At 47.5% G+C, this 25,300-nt stretch overlaps 1 protein-coding gene across 2 annotated transcripts in view; it reads left to right on the top strand.

Annotated features, from left to right (window-relative positions):
• The window catches only part of CFAP43 (cilia and flagella associated protein 43), a 64,626-nt gene extending 62,146 nt beyond the window's left edge, over positions 1-2,480 (top strand). For both annotated transcript variants that reach the window (XM_069971396.1, XM_069971403.1), the window contains 3 exons: positions 415-495; positions 1,648-1,801; positions 2,243-2,480. In XM_069971396.1, coding sequence (XP_069827497.1) covers positions 415-495; positions 1,648-1,801; positions 2,243-2,415 — 408 coding nt within the window. In that variant the 3' untranslated portion in view covers positions 2,416-2,480. The remainder of the gene's footprint in view (positions 1-414; positions 496-1,647; positions 1,802-2,242) is intronic.
• The last annotated feature ends 22,820 nt before the right edge of the window (positions 2,481-25,300 follow it).

Below are 25,300 nucleotides of genomic sequence, written 5' to 3'. Positions count from 1 at the left end.
TTTTCAAGCAGCTTTAATTAACAGCCGAGCCAGCAGGCTTTATACGGTATGGTGATGTACAGTCTACTGCACTAATCTATACAGTTAAGAAAAAGTTATACCTATGCATACAAGTCTGACAGAGGCCAAAGGACAGGTGAATGGTGGCCCGTGTCAGGTGAATGGTGGCTTATGCGTGTGTTTGCTCTAGGAGCCCTCCAGAACATAAAATGTGTTCAAACAAGGGGATCTGAACACAGCCTTATTTCGAGATCAAATTACAGAAGAAACCCTTAGGGATGTTAATATGACAGCCAAAATATTTGTATCCCAAATGTACCAGCATTATAAACTATTATGCATTAATACTATATTATAGACTTTATTATCTTTTTACCTGTTGTGCATTTTAACTGAACTTATGTCTTTATATAGTTCCTCAATGAAACAAACTACGACATGCGCATATCTAATCAGATGCAAATCCTGGAAGAGACCATCAACGTTCAAGAGAAAGTATGTTATAGGGATTAAAGTGTGAAAATGGCATCAGCAGATCAGACATGAAGGGGGGATTGATCATTGCTGTGGCTAGGACATACACCAGGGAGAAGGTGCAGATTCGCCCTTCTCCCTGGCTTATGCCTGCCATATCCCCTATTCTCCCATTGGGCAGGCAGGGAGGGGGGACGCGGCAAGGCGGGGAGGAGATGTTGCCTCCCCAAGCCTAATTTACCATGATTTACACCTGCTCTGAGATAATGGCGGAAATCTACAGCTCAGGAGCAGGTGGAGATTCCTGCACCGGCTGTACAGCAGACGCAGATGAGGCTGGATTCATTAAGGGGTGTGCTTCTCTTTTTGAATCCGTCAGGGAAGTTGGGGGTAGAGCATAATTTAGGACCGGTGTATGAGTACATCAGCCTTGATAAATCCACCCAAAAACTTGCTGTTTATGTGAAGCATTAAAGGCTAAGATTAATTTATAGTATGTGGTTATTATATGTGGGTGTATGTAAGATATACAGTATAGACTAATAACAATTCTTCAGCATTAATGGTATGTTCACATTACGTATGAGAGGTCTCTGAAAAGATCATCCCGGCTGGTACTGCAGTATCGGCCAAATGATCTTTGCAGCCGCAGGGTTCTGATGCAAGAATTCTCCACTGCACACTATGGAGCGAACGGCCGGTGGCGCTCGCTCCACAGTGTGCACTGACATGGTTTTCTGCGGCCGGTATTCAATCAATAGCGGCCGCCAAAAACTGACATGTCAGTTGTTTGCTGCGCCGCTAGGGATCCCGGCCGGAGCGAATACTATCTGTATGTATATTTTCATAATAATCACAGTTGTGCAACAGCCATGGTTTTACGAAAATATAGGTTGTGTGAACTTAGCCTAAGTCTGTTGGGATGTGCAAGAAAAATATTTCCCTATCTGAAGGCAGGTGAGAATAGAGGAGGGGATGTTGACTTCAGGGATATATGAATTTCTATGATTTGTCATAGTTACATGTAAAAAACTGTGTAAGTGCTATCAGTATAGATATTAAAGACATTCATTACAGACAGGTTATACATCTCTTCTACTTTGCTTAGATATTGTATCTATCGTCTACTTGTATGGTTTTACCATTCACATTAACATATGTGTTTTATTTCAGCAACATGAGAAAAATGTGAGACAGTACAAACAAGTTATTAAGGACTTAGAAAAACATATTAATAAAAAGAAAGAGACAAATACACAACTAGACAAGGAACTACAGGACACACTTATCACATTCTCTGAAAGAAAGCATATCTATGATGTGGTTGGTAAGTTGTAAATTAATAATAAGGGGTATTCTAAGTTAGAAGTACATAATCCCCCTACCCACAGGGGGTGACATTACAGAGATGTCATTATGGACGCATGCCACATCTGTAGGAACAGTACTAACATACATTAACAACTCCCTTAGATCATCTTTAAAGTGTGTTTTAAAGTGCTTTGAATCTTTACCTAGAATAATCCGTAGTATAGATGCACGAAAAATTATTTGCCAGAGGTCTCCTGTTATTGCACATTTATGACACTGAACCCTTTCTGACAGTATTTTTGTATTAAAGTGTATAATGCTGTGACCACTAAAACACCCTGGCCACCAAAGTCATAGTAAAGGAGTTATTGTCAGCCTCCCTGGTGGTCTAGGGTAGTTATTTGAAGAATATATAAAAAAGACTTTAAATAATAACTTTCTTTTCTGCTTACATCAGGAGTAGAACAGAGTTCAGAGAAGAATGCCAGGGAGAGATACATGGACATCGTTCAGCGCAGGAAAATGGTTGACCTTGTAAAGGCTCAAGCTCAAGAGATCGCAATTCTCCGAACTGAATTAGATCGATTAAGGATGAAAACTTTTCCAGCACTTGTACAAATGGAGTACTAGATCAAAAACCTGGTAATAGCTTATCTTATTAAAAGCAAGCACAGTAGTGCACATATTTGAAGAAACTATTTTTGTCCTGTTCATTGTTATCAATGTGTATTCTTTCTGTATAAGAATATATAAAAGCGGATTATTATCTGATTACCTCTTCTCAGTGTCGGACTGGGGTACCTTGGGCCCTCTAGGAAATTTGATTCTTGGGCCCACCTTACATATACCAGATATAACAAGCACCAAACCTTTCACATTACTATAGCGACTTTGCACAGAACTGCGAATGCGATGCTAGCTCACTGCTAGTAACTTGTCAGTCACTTTATGCGAACAGCATAACGTGCCACTTAAGTTTCTTGAAAGAATAAGTCCCATGAAACTAAAAAATCTCAGGCAGAAGGGGGGTGCGGGAACATAATAAAGGAGGTATACTTACCAGACCCTGTGCCCCTGTAGTGTTTCTGAAACGATATCTGACAGACGCCAGCCTCCTGCAGCTCCTCCAGCTGCAACATCACATATACGTGGCCGATGGATCACCCACTCAGCTAATCAGTGAATGGGACGAAACACCGCTGCAGTCACTGACTGGCTGAGCGGGCAATCCATCAGCCACTCTGTGAACTTCTGACGGCTGTGAGAGAGACCCAAGAGCAGCGCTATGGAAGCACAGGGACTGGTAAGTATACTTTCTTTATTATCTTCTTACACCTTCCTGCCTTCCTGTCATTTGTTAGTTTTACAAGAGTTCTCCCTTAGGGAATCTGTGAGCTGTAACTCATGTTCCAAACTGCTGACGCTGTTAGAAGACACATGGTACCTTAAATATATTTGTCTGTGCTTTCATAGCATAGAAAATGCTTTTATACTTTGGTATAAAGAGTCAAAGAGGTTTCTCCCTGCTTAAGTGACTCTTGGAAGCTGAGTCGCCAGCAAGTTTAGGTATGGGAAGGGGGTTACAAATAAGTGAACATAAAGTGTACATACATATTACATACAAATATGGACAATACATATACACATCATACACAGATATAAAGAAATGCACATCACCTATATGCATACGGAGTATACACACACACGAGCACGATAACTACATACACACACCGTATATAAACAAATGCACATTACATATATGCATAGATAATACACACGTGCACCATACACACATGCACGATAAGTATATACACATATTATACACAGATATAAACAAATGCACATTACATATATACACACAAGCACCATACATACATACATACTTCATGTTCACAGACTTACATCTAGTACAGGAAGCTCACATGCTGTCAGATCTGCTGCTCCAAGACCACACTGTGCAGGCTGCAGCGGCTCTCCATCCCCTCCTCCTGTGTCCCGACTGTCAGCAGCAGCCAGGGGTGATTCTAGCCTCTCTGCTGCCCGAGGCGAACTATAGAATGACGCCCCCCCCCCCCCCCCCCGTCAATCCGCCCACATTATAATCCACTACTGCCCCCCCCCCCCCACTGCTGTCCCCAATAAACATAATGTTTGGTCCCTTCCTGCACAGAGGATGTCAGGAGAGGAGGGGGCTGATCCTATAGGAGAGGTCCCAGCAGCACAGAGGATGTCAGGAGAGGAGGGGGCTAATCCTATAGGAGAGGTCCCAGCAGCACAGAGGATGTCAGGAGAGGAGGGGGCTAATCCTATAGGAGAGGTCCCAGCAGCACAGAGGATGTCAGGAGAGGAGGGGGCTAATCCTATAGGAGAGGTCCCAGCAGCACAGAGGATGTCAGGAGATGAGGGTGCTAATCCTATAGGAGAGGTCCCAGCAGCACAGAGGATGTCAGGAGAGGAGGGTGCTAATCCTATAGGAGAAGTCCCAGCAGCACAGAGGATGTCAGGAGAGGAGGGTGCTGATCTTTTAGGACAGGTCACAGCAGCACAGAGAATGTCAGGAGAGGAGGGTGCTGATCTTTTAGGAGATGGTCCCCCTCCTCCCCCCTTATAGATGGTCCCCTTCTTCCCCCCCTTATAGATGGTCCCCCCCCCTTATAGATGGTCCCCCTCTCCCCCCCCCCCTTATAGATAGTCCCCCTCTCCCCCCTCCCTTATAGATGGTCCCCCTCTCCCCCCCTCCCTTATAGATGGTCCCCCTCTCCCCCCTCCCTTATAGATGGTCCCCCTCTCCCCCCTCCCTTATAGATGGTCCCCCTCTCCCCCCTCCCTTATAGATGGCCCCCCTCTTTCCCCTCCCTTATAGATGGTCCCCCTCCCCCCTCTTTCCCCCTTATAGATGGTCCCCCTCTCCCCTCTTTCCCCCTTATAGATGGTCCCCCTCTTTCCCCTCCCTTATAGATGGTCCCCCTCTCCCCCCCCCCTTATAGATGGTCCCCCTCTTCCCTCTCTCCCCCCCCCCTTATAGATGGTCCCCCCTCTCCCCCCCCCTTATAGATGGTCCCCCTCTTCCCTCTCTCCCCCCCTTATAGATGGTCCCCCTCTCCCCCCCCTTATAGATGGTCCCCCTCTTCCCCCCCTTATAGATGGTCCCCTCTCCCTTATAGATGGTCCCCCTCTCCCCCTCCCTTATAGATGGTCCCCTCTCCCTTAAAGATGGTCCCCCTCCCCCCCTTATACATGGTCCCCCTCTCCCCCCTCCCTTATAGATGCCCCCTTATAGATGGTCCCCCTCTTCCCCCCCCCTTATAGATGGTCCCCCTCTTCCCCCCCCCTTATAGACAGTCCCCCTCCCTTATAGATGGTCCCCCTCTTTCCCCCCTCCCTTATAGATGGCCCCCCCTTATAGATGGTCCCCCTCTTTCCCCCCTCCCTTATAGATGGTCCCCTTCCCCCCCCTATAGATGGTCCCCCTCTCCCCCCCCCTTATAGACAGTCCCCCTCCCGCCCCTCCCTTATAGATGGCCCCCCTCTTTCCCCCCCTTATAGATGGTCCCCCCCTTATAGATGGTCCCCCTCTTTCCCCCCTCCCTTATAGATGGTCCCCTTCCCCCCCCTATAGATGGTCCCCCTCTTCCCTCTCCCCCTCCCTTATAGATGGTCCCCCCTTATAGATCGTCCCCCTCTTCCCCCCCTACCTTATAGATGGTCCCCCTCTTTTCCCCCTCCCTTATAGATGGTCCCCCTCTTCCCCCCCTACCTTATAGATGGTCCCCCTCTTCCCCCCCTACCTTATATATGGTCCCCCTCTCCCCCCCCCCCTGCACAGCAGATAAAACAAAAACAAAAAACAGCACACAACTCACCTGCCATCCGTTCCCCCGTCGAGCCTCTCTGGTCTGGTCCCGGCTGATGTGCGGCTGCCCGGGGTGTCCCGTCCTGTCCCCGGCAGCGCGCGCATCAGAGAGCTCCCCGTGTGCCTGTGGCTGTGACTTCCGGCGCACGGGGATCTCTCTGATGCGCGCGCTGCCGGGGACAGGATGGGACACCTCCGGCAGCCGCACATCAGCCGGGGGACTAAGGCTGCATTCCCACGTTCCGTGATCCTGACGGATCACGGACGTGGAATGCATTTACCGGAGTCCCCCCGCGCCCGGACAGCATCTGTAATGAGATGCTGTGAGCGGGGGAGACTGTGTTCATAAGCGCCGCGCTGTAGTAACAGCACCGCGCGGCTGATTCATTACAGCGCGGCGCTTATGAATACAGTCTCCCCCGCTCACAGCATCTCATTACAGATGCTGTCCGGGCGCAGGGGGACTCCGGTACATGGTACAATCAGTGGCGGATTATAATGTGGGCGGCCGCCCGAACCGCTCATATTATAGTCTGCCACTGAATGCCGCAGGGCCGTTTTAATACATTGGTGGGCCCAGTGCACAGCCCTCAAGAGTGGGCCCCCCCTTCCCTTTCGGCACATTGTATAATGTACTGAATTTGCCCCCACACTGTATCAAGAGCCCCAATACATACAGTAGTTACCTTATAACACTATTTCCACCATACAGTGATTATATATTACATAAAAACTGCACTAAACAAAACAGAAAGTTATCACCAATGATACCATTACATAATACCGCCACATCATGACCCCTAACACTACAATCCTATAACAGAGTGCAGTTACATCCAGTGACTCACCGGGGGCGTCTTCTCCAATCAGAGTCTGTCACCTTTTCTTTTTCTCTCCATCCAGCCTGGGCCACCTTGAAGTCTTCCCCTGGCTGTGAATCTTCTCTCCAGAATCTGCCAGACAAATATTTTAGGCTCCAACACATACAGTAGTTAGGTCCCTTGTACCTCTATACAGTAGTTACACCCCTCTGTGCCTCCATAGTTTTAAGGTGTCCCTGTAGTATATAGCCCCTCATGTGCTCCTCCAGTTATATACAGCCCTCCTGTGCGCTCCCCCATTAGTATATAGCCCCCCTGTGCACTCTCCCCAGTAGTATATAGCCCCCCCTGTGCTCTCCCACAATAGTATATAGCTCCCCTGTGCTCCCCCATAGTATATAGCCCCCTGTGCTCCCCCATAGTATATAGCCCCCTGTGCTCCCCCATAGTATATAGCCCCCTGTGCTCCCCCATAGTATATAGCTCCCCTGTGCTCCCCAGTAGTATATAGCCCCCTGTGCTCCCCAGTAGTATATAGCTCCCCTGTGCTCCCCAGTAATATATAGCTCCCCTGTGCTCCCCCATAGTATATAGCTTCCCTGTGCTCCCCATAGTATATAGACCCCTGTGCTCCCCAGTAGTATATAGTCCCCTGTGCTCCCAAGTAGTATATAGCTCCCCTGTGCTCCCCCATAGTATATAGCTCCCCTGTGCTCCCCATAGTATATAGACCCCCTGTGCTCCCCAATAGTATATAGACCCCTGTGCTCCCCAGTAGTATATAGACCCCTGTGCTCCCCAGTAGTATATAGTCCCCTGTGCTCCCCCATAGTATATAGCTCCCCTGTGCTCCCCAATAGTATATAGCCCCCTGTCCTCCCCCATAGTATATAGCCCCCTGTGCTCCCCCATAGTATATAGCTCCCCTGTGCTCCCCCATAGTATATAGCCCCCTGTGCTCCCCCATAGTATATAGCCCCCTGTGCTCCCCCATAGTATATAGCTCCCCTGTGCTCCCCAGTAGTATATAGCCCCCTGTGCTCCCCAGTAGTATATAGCTCCCCTGTGCTCCCCAGTAATATATAGCTCCCCTGTGCTCCCCCATAGTATATAGCTTCCCTGTGCTCCCCATAGTATATAGACCCCTGTGCTCCCCAGTAGTATATAGTCCCCTGTGCTCCCAAGTAGTATATAGCTCCCCTGTGCTCCCCCATAGTATATAGCTCCCCTGTGCTCCCCATAGTATATAGACCCCCTGTGCTCCCCAATAGTATATAGACCCCTGTGCTCCCCAGTAGTATATAGACCCCTGTGCTCCCCAGTAGTATATAGCTCCCCTGTGCTCCCCCATAGTATATAGCTCCCCTGTGCTCCCCAATAGTATATAGCCCCCTGTCCTCCCCCATAGTATATAGCCCCCTGTGCTCCCCCATAGTATATAGCTCCCCTGTGCTCCCCCATAGTATATAGCCCCCTGTCCTCCCCCATAGTATATAGCTCCCCTGTGCTCCCCAGTAGTATATAGCTCCCCTGTGCTCCCCCATAGTATATAGCCCCCTGTGCTCCCCCATAGTATATAGCCCCCTGTGCTCCCCCATAGTATATAGCTTCCCTGTGCTCCCCATAGTATATAGACCCCTGTGCTCCCCAGTAGTATATAGCCCCCTGTGCTCCCCAGTAGTATATAGCTCCCCTGTGCTCCCCAGTAGTATATAGCTCCCCTGTGCTCCCCCATAGTATATAGCTTCCCTGTGCTCCCCATAGTATATAGACCCCTGTGCTCCCCAGTAGTATATAGTCCCCTGTGCTCCCCCGTAGTATATAGCTCCCCTGTGCTCCCCCATAGTATATAGCCCCCTGTGCTCCCCCATAGTATATAGCCCCCTGTGCTCCCCAGTAGTATATAGCCCCCTGTGCTCCCCAGTAGTATATAGCTCCCCTGTGCTCCCCAGTAGTATATAGCTCCCCTGTGCTCCCCCATAGTATATAGCTTCCCTGTGCTCCCCATAGTATATAGACCCCTGTGCTCCCCAGTAGTATATAGTCCCCTATGCTCCCCCATAGTATATAGCCCCCTGTGCTCCCCAGTAGTATATAGCTCCTCCTCCCATATAACATTGAAAAAAACAAACACTGTTACTCACCTAGGTCCACGCGTTCCTCTTCTCTTCCCTCCTGTGGCCGCACTTCCTCCGGTCACAAGAGGCTGCACTCCCCTTACCCTCGCGCCGACGCTCCAGTGACGTCGGCCGCTAGAGGGAGAGCGCGGCCTCTTGTGACTGCAGGAAGTGCGGCCACAAGAGTGACTGACAGGGAGGGAGCCAATGGCTCTCTCTCTGTCAGTGTCGCTGCTGCTGCAGCGCTGACGCGCCGCAGCAGCAGCGGACGGGGGCAGCGGCGGACGGGGGGGGCCCTGCAGGGGGCGCCATGGAGGGGTAAGTAGATTACCCATCCATGGCGCTCCCCCCTGACAGGCTGGTGGCCGGAGCCCTGTGCGACCGCATTGGTCGCACATAGCAACGGCCGGCCTGCTCGGGGGGGCCCCTTTAACCAGCGGGCCCGGTGCACGTGCACCATGTGCCCTCTGGTTAAAGCGGCCCTGGAATGCCGCCCCCATGAAGACAGCTGGTGGCGCCGCCTGAGGCAGACGACTCAGGTCGCCTCATGATTGCGGCGCCCCTGGCAGCAGCACATAGAGCAGATGGAGGCAGCTGCTGCTCTCTGCTGCTACCTCTGTCCATGACAGGAACTGTCCAGAGCAGTAGCAAATCCCCATAGAAAACCTCTCCTACTCTAGACAGTTCTTGTTATGGACAGAGGTGGCAGCAGAAAGCACAGTGTCAGACTGGAGAGAATACACCACTTCCTGGGGGGGCGAAGCCTAGCCGAGCATGGAGTAGGACGCACGTCGCTAAGCTCCTCTACTGGCTAGCAAACACTGACCTTCAACAGACCAGTTTTTGCACCTGGAATGGTCAAGATAGGCAGAGACCCCTACCTGCAACCTCTCCTTAACCCACCCTCGGCTAAATTTCATCTGGCGATGGAGAATTTCTTTAGCAAAAGAACGCCGCATGCGGCAGGCCGCACGTCCAAGATGGCGACGGCGAGGAAGACAGCTCCGGGCCGTACCACTGACTCGGATAATGAAAGCCAGAGAGGGGCTTATGACTCAGGTGAGGACTCAGACCCCAGGCACATCTCAAGAGCCTTTCTGCACCAGATGGTTGCCCTAATTCTAAAAGATTTGGCAGATATTAAGGCGGATGTGCACCATATCGGGGTACGAGTGGAAAGCCTAAAGAATAGACAGGAGGCTCTCATATCTCATGGGGACGCAGTCACTACAGCACTTAAAGAGCATACAGCACATATTAATGCAGCTCTGCTCTCCATTGAGGATCAAGAAAACCGCAGCCGGCAGAAGAATATTAGAATCTGGGGGGGTCCCCTAGAGTTATGCGCCTGGGACAATGGAAAAAGTAGTGCGTGACATCTGCACTGACTTATTGGGCCCTGACCGAGCCTCTGAGATGAAAATAGAGCGGGTCCACAGAGCTCTGAGAGTCCATCCAACATCAGGGGACCCACCCAGGGACATTAACTGTGGCCTTTTAAATTTTCCTGACGCAGTGGATATTTTGCAAGCAGCTCTGCGAGCTGACTCGCTGGCTTATGAGGGACATGAGTTTCAACAGTTTCAGGACATAGCTCCAAGTACTCTGGCTAAACGACGGCTGCTGAAGCCTCTACTGGATGGCCTTCGGGCGGCAAAAGTACCCTTTCGGTGGCTATAACCCTTTGGCATCGCCATAATCAAAAATGGAAGACATATTGTGGTACGCACGCCAGAGAACTTGGAGACCGCGTGGGAGCACTTGTAGATGGCGCCAATTTCTACACCTTCCTGGATGCCTCTAGCCCAATGTTTGAGAGGGTGGCAGCATTGTGAGTCCGTTGACTGTATAGATTTCCTGCTGTCTTCACCCCAATACCTTTGTGCCTTCCAAGTCCAGTTTATCATTAGTTCGTTTTTTTAGTCCCTGTTTATTCTTTGCATTATAATTCATTCTGGAATACTACGGCATTACCAGCAGCTACCGGTGTTTTGCGGCTAGCTCGCCGTATGGGTTTTTGTAACACCTTATAACCCCACACACACACACACACTATCACTACCTGTTTATGCACTTATTGATTCTTTTTTGCTAGGTGAAATTTATTCACAATGGTTTATGTTTTGTTTTGTTCTAATGTTTCATTGTTCTCCATACTTTCCATTGGTCCTTATGATAATTACTGCTTTGCAATGCTTAGTCCACAACGTATGTCATCCTACTCTGTTATAAGTTATGGCTAGTTTGGCTACTGACCCCCGGACCGTGAACCTGCAACCCTTTTACATCTCTTAATGTACAGGGGATGGGTACTCCCCAAAAGCGGTCCAGAATAATGGCTGAATTTCGGAGGCTTAAGACAGACATAGTACTCTGTCAAGAGACACATTTTAAACCCTCCTACTTGCCTCTGATGACAAAAGGGAAGTTTTCATCCTGGTTCCATAGCACACACCCCACCAAGGCAGTATGCAAAATCAGTATTGCATTTAAAAGGAACCTTGCCTTTACTAAATTAGCTGAATTCTCTGACCCAGAGGGGAGATTTATCTTCCTAAAGGTTCATATTGCCAATGAAGTCCTCTCTATAGCTAATGTATATGCGCCTAACACACGTCAGATTGACTGGCTTTGTCAGATGTTAGACCTATTTCATTCTTTTGCAGAAGGAATTAGAGTAGTTGGAGGAGACTTCAATGTGGTAATAGAACCAGTTCTAGAATCTTCAGACTGAGGAATTCTCACGGAAAATGTCAGCGGAATTCCGTCAGCTGTCCGCCCGCACGGGCACGCGCTTTTCCGCCGGCTCCATAGACACCATTCTATGGGCCAGTGGATTCCGCGATCCACCGGCCCGTAGAATGGTGTCTATGGGGCCAGCGGAAAGGCGCCCAGATGTGCGGGCGGACAGCTGACGGAATTCCGCTGACATTTTCCGCGAGAATTCCTCAGTCTGAACCCACCCTAACAAAACTAAAGCCCAGACTTACCGAGTTTTGGGTAAACTGAAAAGGAAGCGCATAGATTGCCAACTGGTGGATACATGAAGGCTCTCTCACCCTACCACTAAGGATTTCACCTTTTACTCACCGCCCCATTTATCCTATCATAGAATAGACTACATATATGTTTCCAAACCACATGTTAACCTAATCTCTACCACTGATATAGGGAACATTTCGGTCTCAGACTATGCCCCTATTCAGGGCAAAGTCCTCATTAGATCTTTGCCGAAAGGGGAGTGGTTGTGGAAACTTAACACCACCCTGCTGGGCACTCCCTCTTATGTGACGCAGCTTGAAACCAAATTGACAGACTACTTTGCACATAACGTTACACCAGATGGTGACCCCCATGGTGTGGGAAGCCCATAAAACGGTAAAGCGAGGTGAATTCATTGCTATTGGTGCAGCACATAAGAGGAAGATATCCAGTAAAATAGATGCCCTGTACATCTGAATCTCTGAATTGGAATCTCTGCACTAAAAAACAAAGGTTGCCCAAATGCTGCAGAAATTAACCTCCTTAAGGTCTCAACTGGCCTCCCTGCTAAATTAGAAGTCAGCTAAGGCATATCTCTATGCGAAATTCAAAAACTATCTACACGGGGATAAGGGCTCCAAAATTATGTCTGACCTAATAAAAGCAAGAGCAGAACACTCCTTTATTAATTCTTTCTCCTCTGCTTAAGGCCATAAACTCACTTCCACGGACGATATTGCTAAGGCATTCAGGCTTTTTTATGATAACCTTTATAATTTGCGTTCTCCCGCTGATGAATGCCATTTACCTATCCCACATTGTCAAATGATTGATTCTTTTTTAGAGACCATCCATCTTCCCACACTCACGGACCAACAGGCTGAGGATCTTCTCTCTCTGATCACAGAAAAGGAGGCCGCTGACATACTTGCCTCTATACCATCCGGTAAAGCACCAGGGCCTGATGGCCTCCCGCTCCTCTATTACAAAAAATTTAAGGCGATACTGCTGCCTCACTTCACTAAATTATGCAACTCCATTCTGGAGGGGGAGAGCTTTCCACACCAGGCCCTAGAGGCCTTTATCACTGTCCTCCATAAGGGGGGTAAACCAAAAAATCAATGCAGCAGTTACCGCCCGATCTCATTACTTAACGTGGATATCAAATGGTGGGCAAAGCTCTTAGCCTCCAGAATTAGTAAATACCTACCTGACCTCATAGGTCCTGAGCAAGTTGGATTAGTACCGGGGAGGGAGGGGAAACATAATACAGCCCGGGTATTAAATGCAATTAGCTATGCAAAAAAGTCCAAAATATCATTAGTCCTTCTTGGCACAGATGCCGAGAAGGTTTTTGATAGAGTCAATTGGGCATATATGGCAGCTTGCCTTAAGAAATTAAATTTTCCGCCTCTTTTTATTTCTGCGATACTTTCCCTTTACTCTTCCCCCCACGCTAGAATCAGGATAAACGGCACTTTATCTCCCTCTTTTAAAATCACCAACGGGACCAGGCAGGGCTGCCCATTGTCCCCTTCCCTATTTGACCTCACTATGGAGACCCTTATCCAAAAAATCAGACAGTCCCCGATATACCTGGCCTTAACATAGGGGGTTATATGCATGAAACGGCCGAATTTGCGGATGATCTCCTTCTGTTTGTCACTCGGCCTTCTAAAACCCTCCACAAGATCATTGAGCTTTTAGACTCCTTTGACTTTCTCTGACTTAAAATTAACTATAGTAAAGCTATATTTAAAGCTACCTTTAAATATAACGGCCCCTCCCCATATTGTCACTAAACTGAAAAATACCTTTCCCTTTGCCTGGTGCCCCACATCTATCACTTACCTGGGAATCAATATTTCCCCAGACCCTAAGAACCTTTCTTTCTGCTAATTATAGCCCCCTTCTCCAGAAAATTTAAAATCAACTTTCCTCTCTCCGGATACTCTTCGTCTCATGGATGGGTAGGAGAATTATATAAAAACGTATATACTCCCAAACTTTCTCTACCTATTCCAAGTTCCACCCATCTTAATACCCCGCCTATTCCTCCTCTCAGCTAAACGTATAATATCCACCTTCCTGTGGGCACAGAGAGCCCCTCGTCTGGCACATAGACATCTTATTCTGAAAAAGAAAGATGGAGGTTTCAGCCTACCAGATCTGTCTACGTATCACCGAGCCTTCCTGCTTAGCAGGTGGTGCGCGCTAGTGCATATGTACCTGCAAGGCCCCCCTCCTTGGGTAGATATGGAACTTTTCTTGTTGTCTCATACGAATCTTATTAGCCTGTGAAAGCATTTTCCTCTTCCGTCTATGCTTTCCTCCCAATATCCGATTATTTTTCTACGGTAAAAACTTACCACTCATTTCTTGCTTCTTCCCCTCTCCCGCACACCCCCTCCCCATTCATGCCCTTATCATTGGTACCTGCTTATCTAGCGGAAAAATATATCCCCCCCACCTCCTCTCTGGAGATCGGTGTTGTATATCCTAATTAAAAGCTTGGATGGGATGGATAGTAAGGAGCTCCCCATCTCGACTAATGCCCAATAGCATAATGTGATTGCCTTAGCTGACTTCACAAACATTTGTCGCAAGTTTTGTTCCAAATTTATGCCATTACATACCCCTAACTGGATGGATGGTCTAATCTCGAAGCCTATATTCCCTGCTAAACTTTTATCTGTAATCTATTCAAACTCTTGACTCTCCCGGTTTCCTATAGACCATCCTACATATATGCCTGGGAAAAGGAATTAGGGGTCACCTTCTCAACCAAAGAGGTCGCAACCTTGGCTTTTCACTCTCATGGGTTCTCATGCTCCGTCAAAACCCAGGAAAGTGCGTAAAAAATTGTATACCAGATGGTACAAAACCCCATCCTTTTTATTTAGAGCAGGTCTCTCCCCCTCAGACCTATGCTGGTAGTGCTCCCAAGCGTCGGGCACTTACAAGCACATATGGTGGGACTGCTCCCCAATACAACTCTATTGGAAACAGATCTGTGAAGTAACAGTTAAGGTGATGACTGATAAAATAGAGCTTACGCCATCTTTAATCCTGCTTTGACTCCCGTCTTTGACGTTTTGCCCTAAGCTTAAGGATCTGGCGACCCATTTACTTACAGTAGCTAAACTGCTCAATGGAATGGTTGTTGTTATTGTTTCTTGTTATTGATATCCTTCCTATGTTTGTCCCCTCCATGGCCTATCCCCCCCCCCCCCCCTCAACCTGGTCCTCGCTTCTCTCCTCTACTGCCCCCCGCCATCAAGTTCCTGATATCCCACCCACCCTCCCCCTGTACCTACTGGCCATTGTATAAACCCTCTTTTTATATGCCCACCCTAGTTGTAATGTTGGCTGTATATGTCATAACTGCACTTATGGGGAACTGTATTCTGTGATATTATACTTGTACTCTTTAATCCTCTGTCTTATGTATCCATCCAATGTACCATCTGTGTCTTACACTGTATTTTCTTTATTTAAAAAATTTCAATAAAACGTTATTAAAAAAAAAAAAGAAAAAAAAAAGAGAGAATACATCACTTCCTGCAGGACATACAGCAGCTGATAAGCACTGAAAGACTGGAGATTTTTAAATAGAAGTGAAATACAAATTTTTGTAACTTTCTGACACTTCCTACTTTTTTTTTTCTGGCACTTTGTCTGCCATTTTCTCATTTTAGTGTCATGTGATTTTTTTTTTTTCATGGGATTCGAGGTTTTCTGTGTAAGAACTGGGGAAAAAACATCAATTTCCTTATAGACATGACAACATTTTTTCCACTATGGAAGTTTGTGGCAAAATACAAAACACCATAGCAGGAACATGTCCTATGTTTTGCTTTTCCCCATTGACTATCAGCTAAAATCTGGTTGCAGCATTTTTTTTAACCCCCAAAAATGCCATAGATATGAAATATTTCTGAAAACACCAGTCCAGCCATATAGTACACGAGAACATCCCCAAATCCTCATGACCACTGGGACCCCTATCAATCAGCTTGATATCATAGGGGGTGGGCAGGTACCTAGGCCACACCTGGATGTATGTGTGTGGGGGCACAATGCTTTGCCCTGCCCCTGATGCTGCCCACACACAAGAGCCAATGGGTTGTGTATACATGATGTATATGTATGGTGGTGTCCATGTTGCTATGATTGGTCTGACCCTGTCACTTAAAAAAAACCTTTTCACAAACTTTGCAGATGTAGGTATAAACCTTGTCATTAATATTTTTCCTTTAATCCAGGGATACGCACATACATGCAAGAGTTCTTCTATCCACTGCTCCATCCTACTTGGCTCATTGTGCAGGTGATAGATCTGCGTAGCAGGCAGATGTCCAGCTTTATGACCCTGCAATATGTGATGGACCCCAACTCCCAAGCATAATAAGTTAAACCAAAGAACGAAAAATAAAGACAAAACACATTGTAATCAGGTGTCAATGGGTCCCAATTTTATTTATAATTACTTATTTATAATTTATAGACACTGAAAATGGCAGACCCCCGACTCACAAAGAGTCACCCTCCAGCACTCAGGCGAGGAAAAACCCCCTTGTGGGGGAAACCTCGAGGGAGCCATGGCTGGAGAGCTGCCCCTCCCCTGGGCTTAGAGGGTAATACCATACTATAAATATAATAAACTGGATGTGTGAGAAATCTGGCTGCAACATGTCACCTTGTTGATGGCTAGGCGGATGCATCTCTTCTTCCTCACAGATCCAGGTTTACTTCTTCAGAAGGTGGAGACTCGATGAAGGGGTAGTCTAAAGCAGACCACCCCTTTTCCCCTGCTAGAACCTCCAAATTACTTCAAGGGTAGGGGGCAGTAATGTGGTCAAGCTCAAGGTCCTCTGGCGCATCCAAGATGGCACTGATCAGGGCGGGGTGCATTGCTTTATGGAACCTTCTTTATGACATAAGCGCTTGTCATCACAGTGCACGGTTGCCATGGTTACTGCAGGCAAACACATCTAAAGCATTAACCCATTAATGACTGGTCATGCGCTTTACTGCAGTGGTCACTAAAGAGATTTGTAACCAAGCAAACAGTTTAATAATATGGTTTGATGTGGCCCATAGCAACCAATCACAGCTCAGCTTTCGTTTCTCATATTACTTTGGTAAAATAAAAGCTGAACTGTGATTGGTTGCCATGCAATTTAGACAGTCTATCTTGCCCATAGCAACCAATCAAAGCTTTCATTTTCTAAGAGCTTGTTAAGATATGAAAGGTGAGCTGTGATTGGTTGCTATGGGCAAATCAGTCTCAGTCAGATAGATAAAGCTGCTCCATTCTGTAAAGCTTATGATGATGATGATGACTGAAAACACATGACATCAGGCTTCCCCATAATGCTTTGCAGTCAGCCCTTCCTCTATACCTTCCAACTTTTTGGAGGGACACTTGTGGTTCACAGACATTTCTATACACTACAATTCCCAGCATTTCCTGTCACTCAGTTTAGAATCCACTGGTATACGGTTATATACAGCAGATTTGATAACATGAAGGAGACTGCTGACAATCTGATGTAATTGTATGTGGAAAGGGCTGCCAAAGAATATTATACATAAAGCTGCTGAAAATAATAGAGAAGGAGGGGATCCCTACCTGGAAATCCTGTAAAGACAAGCAGTATGGGTGTAACACTACTTTCATAGGAAATCGGTGATCACCTAAACAGTTGATCACTGAAAAAACTGCATTAACTGTACGAAAGGGGTTGTTGAGCTGATCTGTCAAAAGTGTTCGAGTCGGCAACTAAAAGACTTGGCACTTGATTACCGGTGGCTTCACAGATTGCTTGCCGCTTTAGGGCTGCCAGGAAAACATGGACATGACCGTAGGTTGTATCCATGTTTTCCTGGCAGCCCTAGGGCGGCATGCAATCTCTGAAGCCACCAGTAATCAAATGCCGAGTCTTTCAGTTACTGACTTGAACACTTTTGTCAGATCAGCTCTACACTATTGTCTAGTTGTTTAAAAGTAAAATAGTCCACAAAATTAAAGGGGTACTCCAGCAAGAAAAAAAATATTTCAAATCAACTGGTGCCAGAAATTTGTAATTTACTTCTATTTAAAAATCGCCAGTATTCCAGTACTTACCAGCTGCTGTATGTCCTACAGGAAGTGGTGCATTCTTTCCAGTGTGTCTCAGTAAACTTTGCTGCCAGCTCTTTCCATGTCAGGAACTGTCCAGAGCAAGTTCAAGACATGGACAGAAGTGGAAGCATAGAGCACTGTGTCATACTGGAAAGAATACACCACTTGCTGCAGGACATACAGCAGCTGATAAGTACTGGGAGGCTTGAGGGTTTTTAATAGAAGTAAATTACAAATCTATATAACTTTCTGACACCAGTTAATTTGAAAAAAATTTTTTTTTTGCTGCAGTACCTCTTTAGAGTTCAAACCCACTTGCCGGATCTGCAGCGAGTCTCCATGCTGCGTTTTTGCAGCGAGACTCGCTGCAGATCCCAGCCCTATACTTTCATTAGCAGAGAAACTCGCAGCAGGGATGTACATCCCTGCTGCGATTTTGTCTGCAGCCCTCCCCATTAACCCCCTAGCCGCCGGACATTATACATTACCGGGTCCCCGTTCCTGCTTGCTTCGGGGCTCCCGGTGTCTTCACAGCCCGCCCAGCCAATCAGTGCGCTGCGGCAGGGCAGCGCACTGATTGGCCAGGCAGAACGTGCCGGGAATTGCCGAAGCAAGCAGGAGCAGGGACCTGGTAATGTATATCCTGCCCACCCCCCCTGCAGCCCCGATCGCCCCCGGCCGCAGGATCGCCCCCTGCACCCCCCTCATGCGGCTGGGGGCGATCGGGGCTGCAGGGGGGGGACGGGCAGGATATACATTACCAGGTCCCCGCTCCTGCTTGCTTCGGCGGCTCCCGGCACGTTCTGCCTGGCCAATCAGTGCGCTGTCCTGCCGCAGCGCACTGATTGGCCGGGCGGGCCGTGAAGACACCGGGAGCCCCGAAGCAAGCAGGAACGGGGACCCGGTAATGTATAATGTCCTGTATAATGAGTTTCTCTGCTAATTAAAGTATAGGGCTGGGATCTGCAGCGAGTCTCGCTGCAAAAACGCAGCAAGGAGACTCGCTGCAGATCCGGCAAGTGGGTTTGTACCCTTAAGCCTTTATTTTATGCAAACCCAAACACTCATCGCTTGACTCCACGCAGCTACATTGTTAGACTGTTCAGAATAAAAATCAAGAACGGGAGGAATTGCAGTATGAATTTTGGGAGTTTTTGTAGTTTACAGGTTTGTTTTTTGAGCGGACGGTGGAACCTGCCTGTGCATAGAATGGAGTCTATGGCAAAAGCGGAGATGCACGCGGCAGCAAGCGGAGGCAAGCTGCTGAATTTGTGGCGTGTGATCCGCCCAGATTCTTCAGTGTGCACATAGCCTCCCTCTGGCTAAATTTTTTTCTCTCAAATCAACTGGTGTCAGAAAGTTATATAGATTTGCAATTACTTCTATATTAAAAAGTCAAGGCTTCCAGTACTTATTAGCTGCCGTATGTCCTAAAGGATGTGGTGTATTCTTTCCATTCTAACATAGTTTTCTTTGCTGCCACCTCTGACAGGAACTGTCCAGAGCAGTAGCAAATTACCATAAAAAGCCTCTACTAATCTGGACAGTTCCTGTCATGGACAGAGGTGGCAGCAGAGAGCACTGTGTCAGACTGGAGAGAATACACCACTTCCTGCAGTACATACAGCAGCTGATAAGTAGTGGAAGACTGGAGATTTTTAAAAAGTAAAAGTAAAATACAAATCTATATACTGTACCTTTCTGACACCAGTTGATTTAGGGGAAAAATGCTGCAGTAACCCTTTAATTTTACAAAATCCACAAAATTGTCTGGAGCAAATTTATTACAAATCTTAACCAAGATTGTTGAACATTTTCCTGCTTTTTGGTGTTTTTTTTTCTGCTGTTTTCTCTTTTTTGTTTAAATTACTATTGGCGTTTTATCCCATGTTTTTTTATTCAGTCATGTGATTCCTCATACAACACAACCTGCTTTTATTTTTCACTTTTTCAGCCCAGTCTGGCTTAAAAAAACAAACAAAAAACCCAAAAACTCACAGACAACCCCATGGTGATTCTATAATCTTTCCTGAAGGTATACACTCTTTCTATGATAAATCCTACAAATATTGTGCACACCAATTAATATACTATAAGTCCAGAAGTAATAAATATTAATAACCTTTATTCAAAAAAATATATATAAGGACATACAATTTTAAAAAAGGTAAGACATGCAGAAAATGGCATCGGTAAACCACAGATCGCACCTGGACCAAAAAATATCAGAAAAACCTGGGTAAACAGCTACACTGGATACATGTAAAGTGCATGTGCAAAAAGATTGTATACTCAATGCAGTCAATAGTGTAGTCTGAATATGTAAACATCCAACAAATGCCCAGCTTCCAAAAGTGCAAATAGCAAAGTGCTTAATATACCTATTGTCCGGTGGTCTATAGTGGCTCCCTCTCCCCAACGCACGTTTCGCGTGGCAGCCTGATCACGGGGCTGATGAATACTGGCTGCCCACCGGTATTTATATGTACAGGGATCCTCCCCCCATTTCCGGACACTTCCGCCAAGCGTCTGACGTCACCGCACCGATAACGCCACGCCGCTCCGTCCAACTGTCCCCCCGCACGTGACCGGTCACGTGAGAGGAGTAGGCCGGACTTCAAGGCAGCGCGTTGCCATGGGAGCCAAGACGCAGCTCGCACAGGGTTCAGCGTCCAATGGGGAGGTGATTGCATAAATACATGCGGTGACTACATGGAAGCTGAGCATTTTAACCCGGAGGACTACTCCACTGGAACAACATAAAACACGTATATATATATACATAATATGCTAACTTGTATTATGTATATATATTATATATATATTATATATTATTTTTTTTGAATAAAGGAATTAATATTTATTACTTCTGGACTTATAGTATATTTATTGGTGTGCACAATATTTGTAGGATTTATGTGGTTTGTCAGAGCCGCACCATCAGGGCAGTTTCTAGGTAATTTTGACTACAGGGCGAATCTTCATAAAAGCGCCCCCCCCCCCCCCCCCCAAGTGATTTATTTGGGTTGTTGCTAGAAAAAGCAGTGCGTGTTTTATGTCATAGTTACCCAAGCTTTCTAAAGTCATACAGTAACTCACAGGTGACGTCTTCTTTGATCTGAGGCGTCACTTTCCTTTTCCTCTCCATCTGGCCCAGACCACCAGGAAGATTTCTTGAAGCTACAATTCGTCTCTTCTGGACCTGCCAGACAAACATCTTAGGCTCCGCACTTTTACAACTTCCACTTTTTTGTGTCATGTGCAGTAAGGCTAGTAGCTATGTGGGTTTACCCCTGTATATAGGATCCCCTACTGTGCCTTCCAAATAGTAATAATGTCCTCTGCTGTGCCCCCATATAGTAATAATGCCCTCAGTGGGCCTTCCAAATAGTAATAATGCCTCCTATATAGAAATAATGCCTCCTGCTGGACCCACCATAGTAATAAACTTCCCCTCATGCCTGCAAATAACCTGACCGCCATCCCCAAATACACTACCCCACTTGACCCCCTCCACACACACTACCCCATCTGTACCCCATCCCCCCACACACTATCCTCCCTGACCCCCCCTCCTCCACACACTATCCCCCCTGATCCCCCTCCTCCTCTACACACTATCCCCCCTGATCCCCCTCCTCCTCCACACACTATCCCCCCTGACCCCCCTCCTCCACACACTATCCCCCCCTCCTCCACACACTATCCCCCCCTTCTCCACACTATCCCCCCTGACCCCCCTCCTCCACACACTATCCCCCCTCCTCCACACACTATCCCCCCCTTCTCCACACTATCCCCCCTGACCCCCCTCCTCCACACATTATCCCCCCTGACCCCCTCCTCCTCTTCCATACATTATCCCCCTGACCCCCTCCTCCATACATTATCCCCCCCTGACCCCCTCCTCCATACATTGTCCCCCCCTGACCCCCCTCCTCCTCCATACATTATCCCCCCCTGACCCCCCTCCTCCTCCATACATTATCCCCCCTGACCCCCTCCTCCATACATTATCCCCCCCTGACCCCCCCTCCTCCTCCATACATTATCCCCCCTGACCCCCCTCCTCCTCCATACATTATCCCCCCCTGACCCCCCCTCCTCCATACATTATCCCCCCTCCTCCTCCATACATTATCCCCCCCTGACCCCCCTCCTCCTCCTCCATACATTATCCCCCCCTGACCCCCCTCCTCCTCCATACATTATTACCCCTGATCCCCCCTCCTCCTCCATACATTATCCCCCCTGACCCCCCCTCCTCCTCCATACATTATCCCCCCTGACCCCCCCTCCTCCATACATTATCCCCCCTGACCCCCCCTCCTCCATACATTATCCCCCTGACCCCCCCTCCTCCTCCATACATTATCCCCCCCTGCCACCCCCTCCTCCTCCATACATTATTACCCCTGATCCCCCCTCCTCCTCCATACATTATCCCCCCTGACCCCCCCTCCTCCTCCATACATTATCCCCCCTGACCCCCCCTCCTCCATACATTATCCCCCCTGACCCCCCCTCCTCCATACATTATCCCCCTGACCCCCCCTCCTCCTCCATACATTATCCCCCCCTGCCACCCCCTCCTCCTCCATACATTATCCCCCTGACCCCCCTCCTCCTCCTCCATACATTATCCCCCCTGCCCCCCTCCTCCTCCTCTATACATTATCCCCCTTTCCTCCTCCATACATTATCCCCCCTGCCCCCCCTCCTCCTCCATACATTATCCCCCCTGCCCCCCCTCCTCCTCCATACATTATCCCCCCCTGCCCCCCTCCTCCTCCATACATTATCCCCCCCTGCCCCCCTCCTCCTCCTCCATACATTATCCCACCTGCCCCCCTCCTCCTCCATACATTATCCCCCCTTACCCCCCAACACACACACACACACACACACACTTCCCCTGGGCTGCCTTCTCACCTCTCACCTGCGTCTGCGAGGTGAGTACTTCAGTGATAGTAGCGGCGCATCACCTACTGCCCGCCCGACATATCGATGTGTTCCTCCAATCAGAAGAGGGCAGGTGCGTGGAGCCGCTGCGGTGCACGCAGCCAATCAACGCGTGCACCACAGCCGGCCGCAGCGGCCCCACGCTCCCGCTCTGCACTGCGCTGATTGGATGAACACGTGCGGGCAGGAGGTGATGCGGAGAGGCGGCCGGGGCAAGTCTTGAGCGCTCACATGAGCGCGGCAGCGGCAGACTGGGGTGGGGGGGGCTGCCTGGGCGCCCGGGTGACAGTCTGGGTGTGGGGGCGCTGGTGTGCTATCCAACCAAGGCTGTGTGAGGTTCCGGGGGTGCCACCAGCGCCCCCTAACTGTCCGCGCCCCGTGCCGTCGCCCGGCCCGCCCGGTGCAAGAAACGGCCCTGCGCACCATTTATATAGAATTTGGTCATATAGGATTTATACTCTCTCTATGATCTACACTGATCACATATGGCTGGTACATTCCTTCCTCAGGTGTTAGCAGTGGCAATTTGTCAGACACTACTGAACGCTGAGGATTTGAGGCTTCTCAATGTGTTTTGCCTAGGGGAAGGGTGTCTTTCATTTTTGTATAAGTATTCTAGAATTCTGGTGAGTGAAGAAAAATAAACACTGTGGGGGAGAGAATCATCAAAGTGGTGTAAGGTAGAATTGTTTTAGGGTCCATTTACACAGAAAGATTATTTGACAGATTATCTGCCGAAGATTTGAAGCCAAAGCCAGAAAAAGACTATAAATAGGGAACAGGTCATAAAGGAAAGCCTGAGATTCCTCCTCTTTTCAAATCCATTCCTGGTTTTGGCTTCAAATCTTTGGCAGATAATATGTCAGATAATCTTTCTGTGTAAATGGGCCCTTAGTTGCCCCTAGCAACCAATCAGATTCCACTTTTCATTCCTCACAGATTCTTGGAAAAATGAAAAGTGGAATCTGATTGGTTGCTAGGGGCAACTAAGACAATTCTACCTTACACCAGTTTGATAAATCTCCCCCTGTATTTTACAGTATTTTTTCAACCGAATCAGGAGTGAGTGGAAAACATAGAAAGGCTATGTTCACACAACGTTTTTTTCAGCTCAGTTTAAAATGGCGTCCGTTATTTTGTACATAATTCTAGTTTGGGGTTACTAATTGAACTTAGTGTGTGTCTTAATTGAAAAGTCCATTAAATTAAATAGTAAAGACGGAGAAAGAACGAGGGGGAAAAAAACTGTGTGTGAACTAATAATAAAAAACGTCCGCTGTTTTCAAAAGACTTCCGAAAATAATGATCATGTTCATTATTTTGACGTCCGCGGCAAAACGTCCATTATTCAATACACTGTGTGAATTGGATGTCCGTCTTCCCATTGACTTTAATGCATTTCCATTGCAGTCAGTTAAATCGCAGCAAAAATGGATGTTATTTTACATATGAAAATCAGCCACCTGTTCTTTATTTTTGACGTTGTGTGAACATAGCCAAACTGCAAATCATTCTGTAATAATCTGTTCTTTGTTGGTTCCACTCCTGACTTTGGCTACAAATACTGACAGAAATTCTGGCCAACATCCTATGTGTGAAAATGGTGGCTACAGAGTAATAAGATGGGATGTCAGCTTCTTGTATACGCACATCAAATAATATTGCATCCAATAGCCCCATTCATCTAAGCATAATAGTTGTAATATAACTTTTTCTTTACATTGTGTCCCAGCAGTAATGAGCAGTGTTCTTATAATTACCTGCTCTGGATGTCTAAATTCATCTACTCTGTGTATACTCTGACCACACTCAGCTTCCTCTTCCCCCCTCCCTTTTTAGACACAGGACATGTGATTACCACTGTGGGGGGCAGGTTAGCTGTCTATTGACTTGGTAAACTGTCCCCCAGGGAACATTTTCTGCATCATCTCTATGCACCTGTGCCGCTTCCATAGACTTACATGGGTCCCTGAGCCTAGATTTCTGTAATGGGGGTGCAAGGTATAGGCCAAATTACTGATTCCCAATGGCAAGAAACACTGGAGTTGACACCTGCTTTGTCTTTATGTGAAGCTCAAAGATTGCCACAATTATTCTTGCTTCATTGGGTTTACAAAACTCCACGTGTTATGCATAAGATAGGCTATAGACAGACATCCCAATGTCCCCGATGTAATATAGAAGATGCACATATACTACATATGTTTTGGGAATGTCAAGCCCTAAGCGACTACTGGAAGGGGATAGAGGACATTATTAGGAAAGTATATAATTTAACGCTGCCCTTGCTACCTACTCATTATATCCTAGGGCTGCTAGAGGCACTACAATGGGATGACTATACTGTGTTGGGTGTTCAGAGAATTCTGTTCCAAGCCAGAAAGACTGTAGCCTCTAAGTGGATTGACTCTGAACCCCCTGCCTTAAGTGAATTTTTAAATAGAATGAACATGATTATTAGACTAGAAAAGGGCGTGTATGATAAAAGGCGGTGTTCCCGCAAATTTGAACAGCTCTGGAGCCGGTGGCTTGATGCTCCGGGGATACCCAGCCCAACTCTATTACGTGTATGTAGGAACCCTCTCCAACAATTTCTCAATGCCATGAGCAGATAATGTGAGACAGTTGGGGCCCATTTAGCGGTCTTAATGCC

This window comes from Dendropsophus ebraccatus, chromosome 1 (assembly GCF_027789765.1).
Source record: "Dendropsophus ebraccatus isolate aDenEbr1 chromosome 1, aDenEbr1.pat, whole genome shotgun sequence".
NCBI lineage: Eukaryota > Metazoa > Chordata > Amphibia > Anura > Hylidae > Dendropsophus > Dendropsophus ebraccatus.
This window is presented reverse-complemented; position numbering and strand designations above follow the sequence as displayed.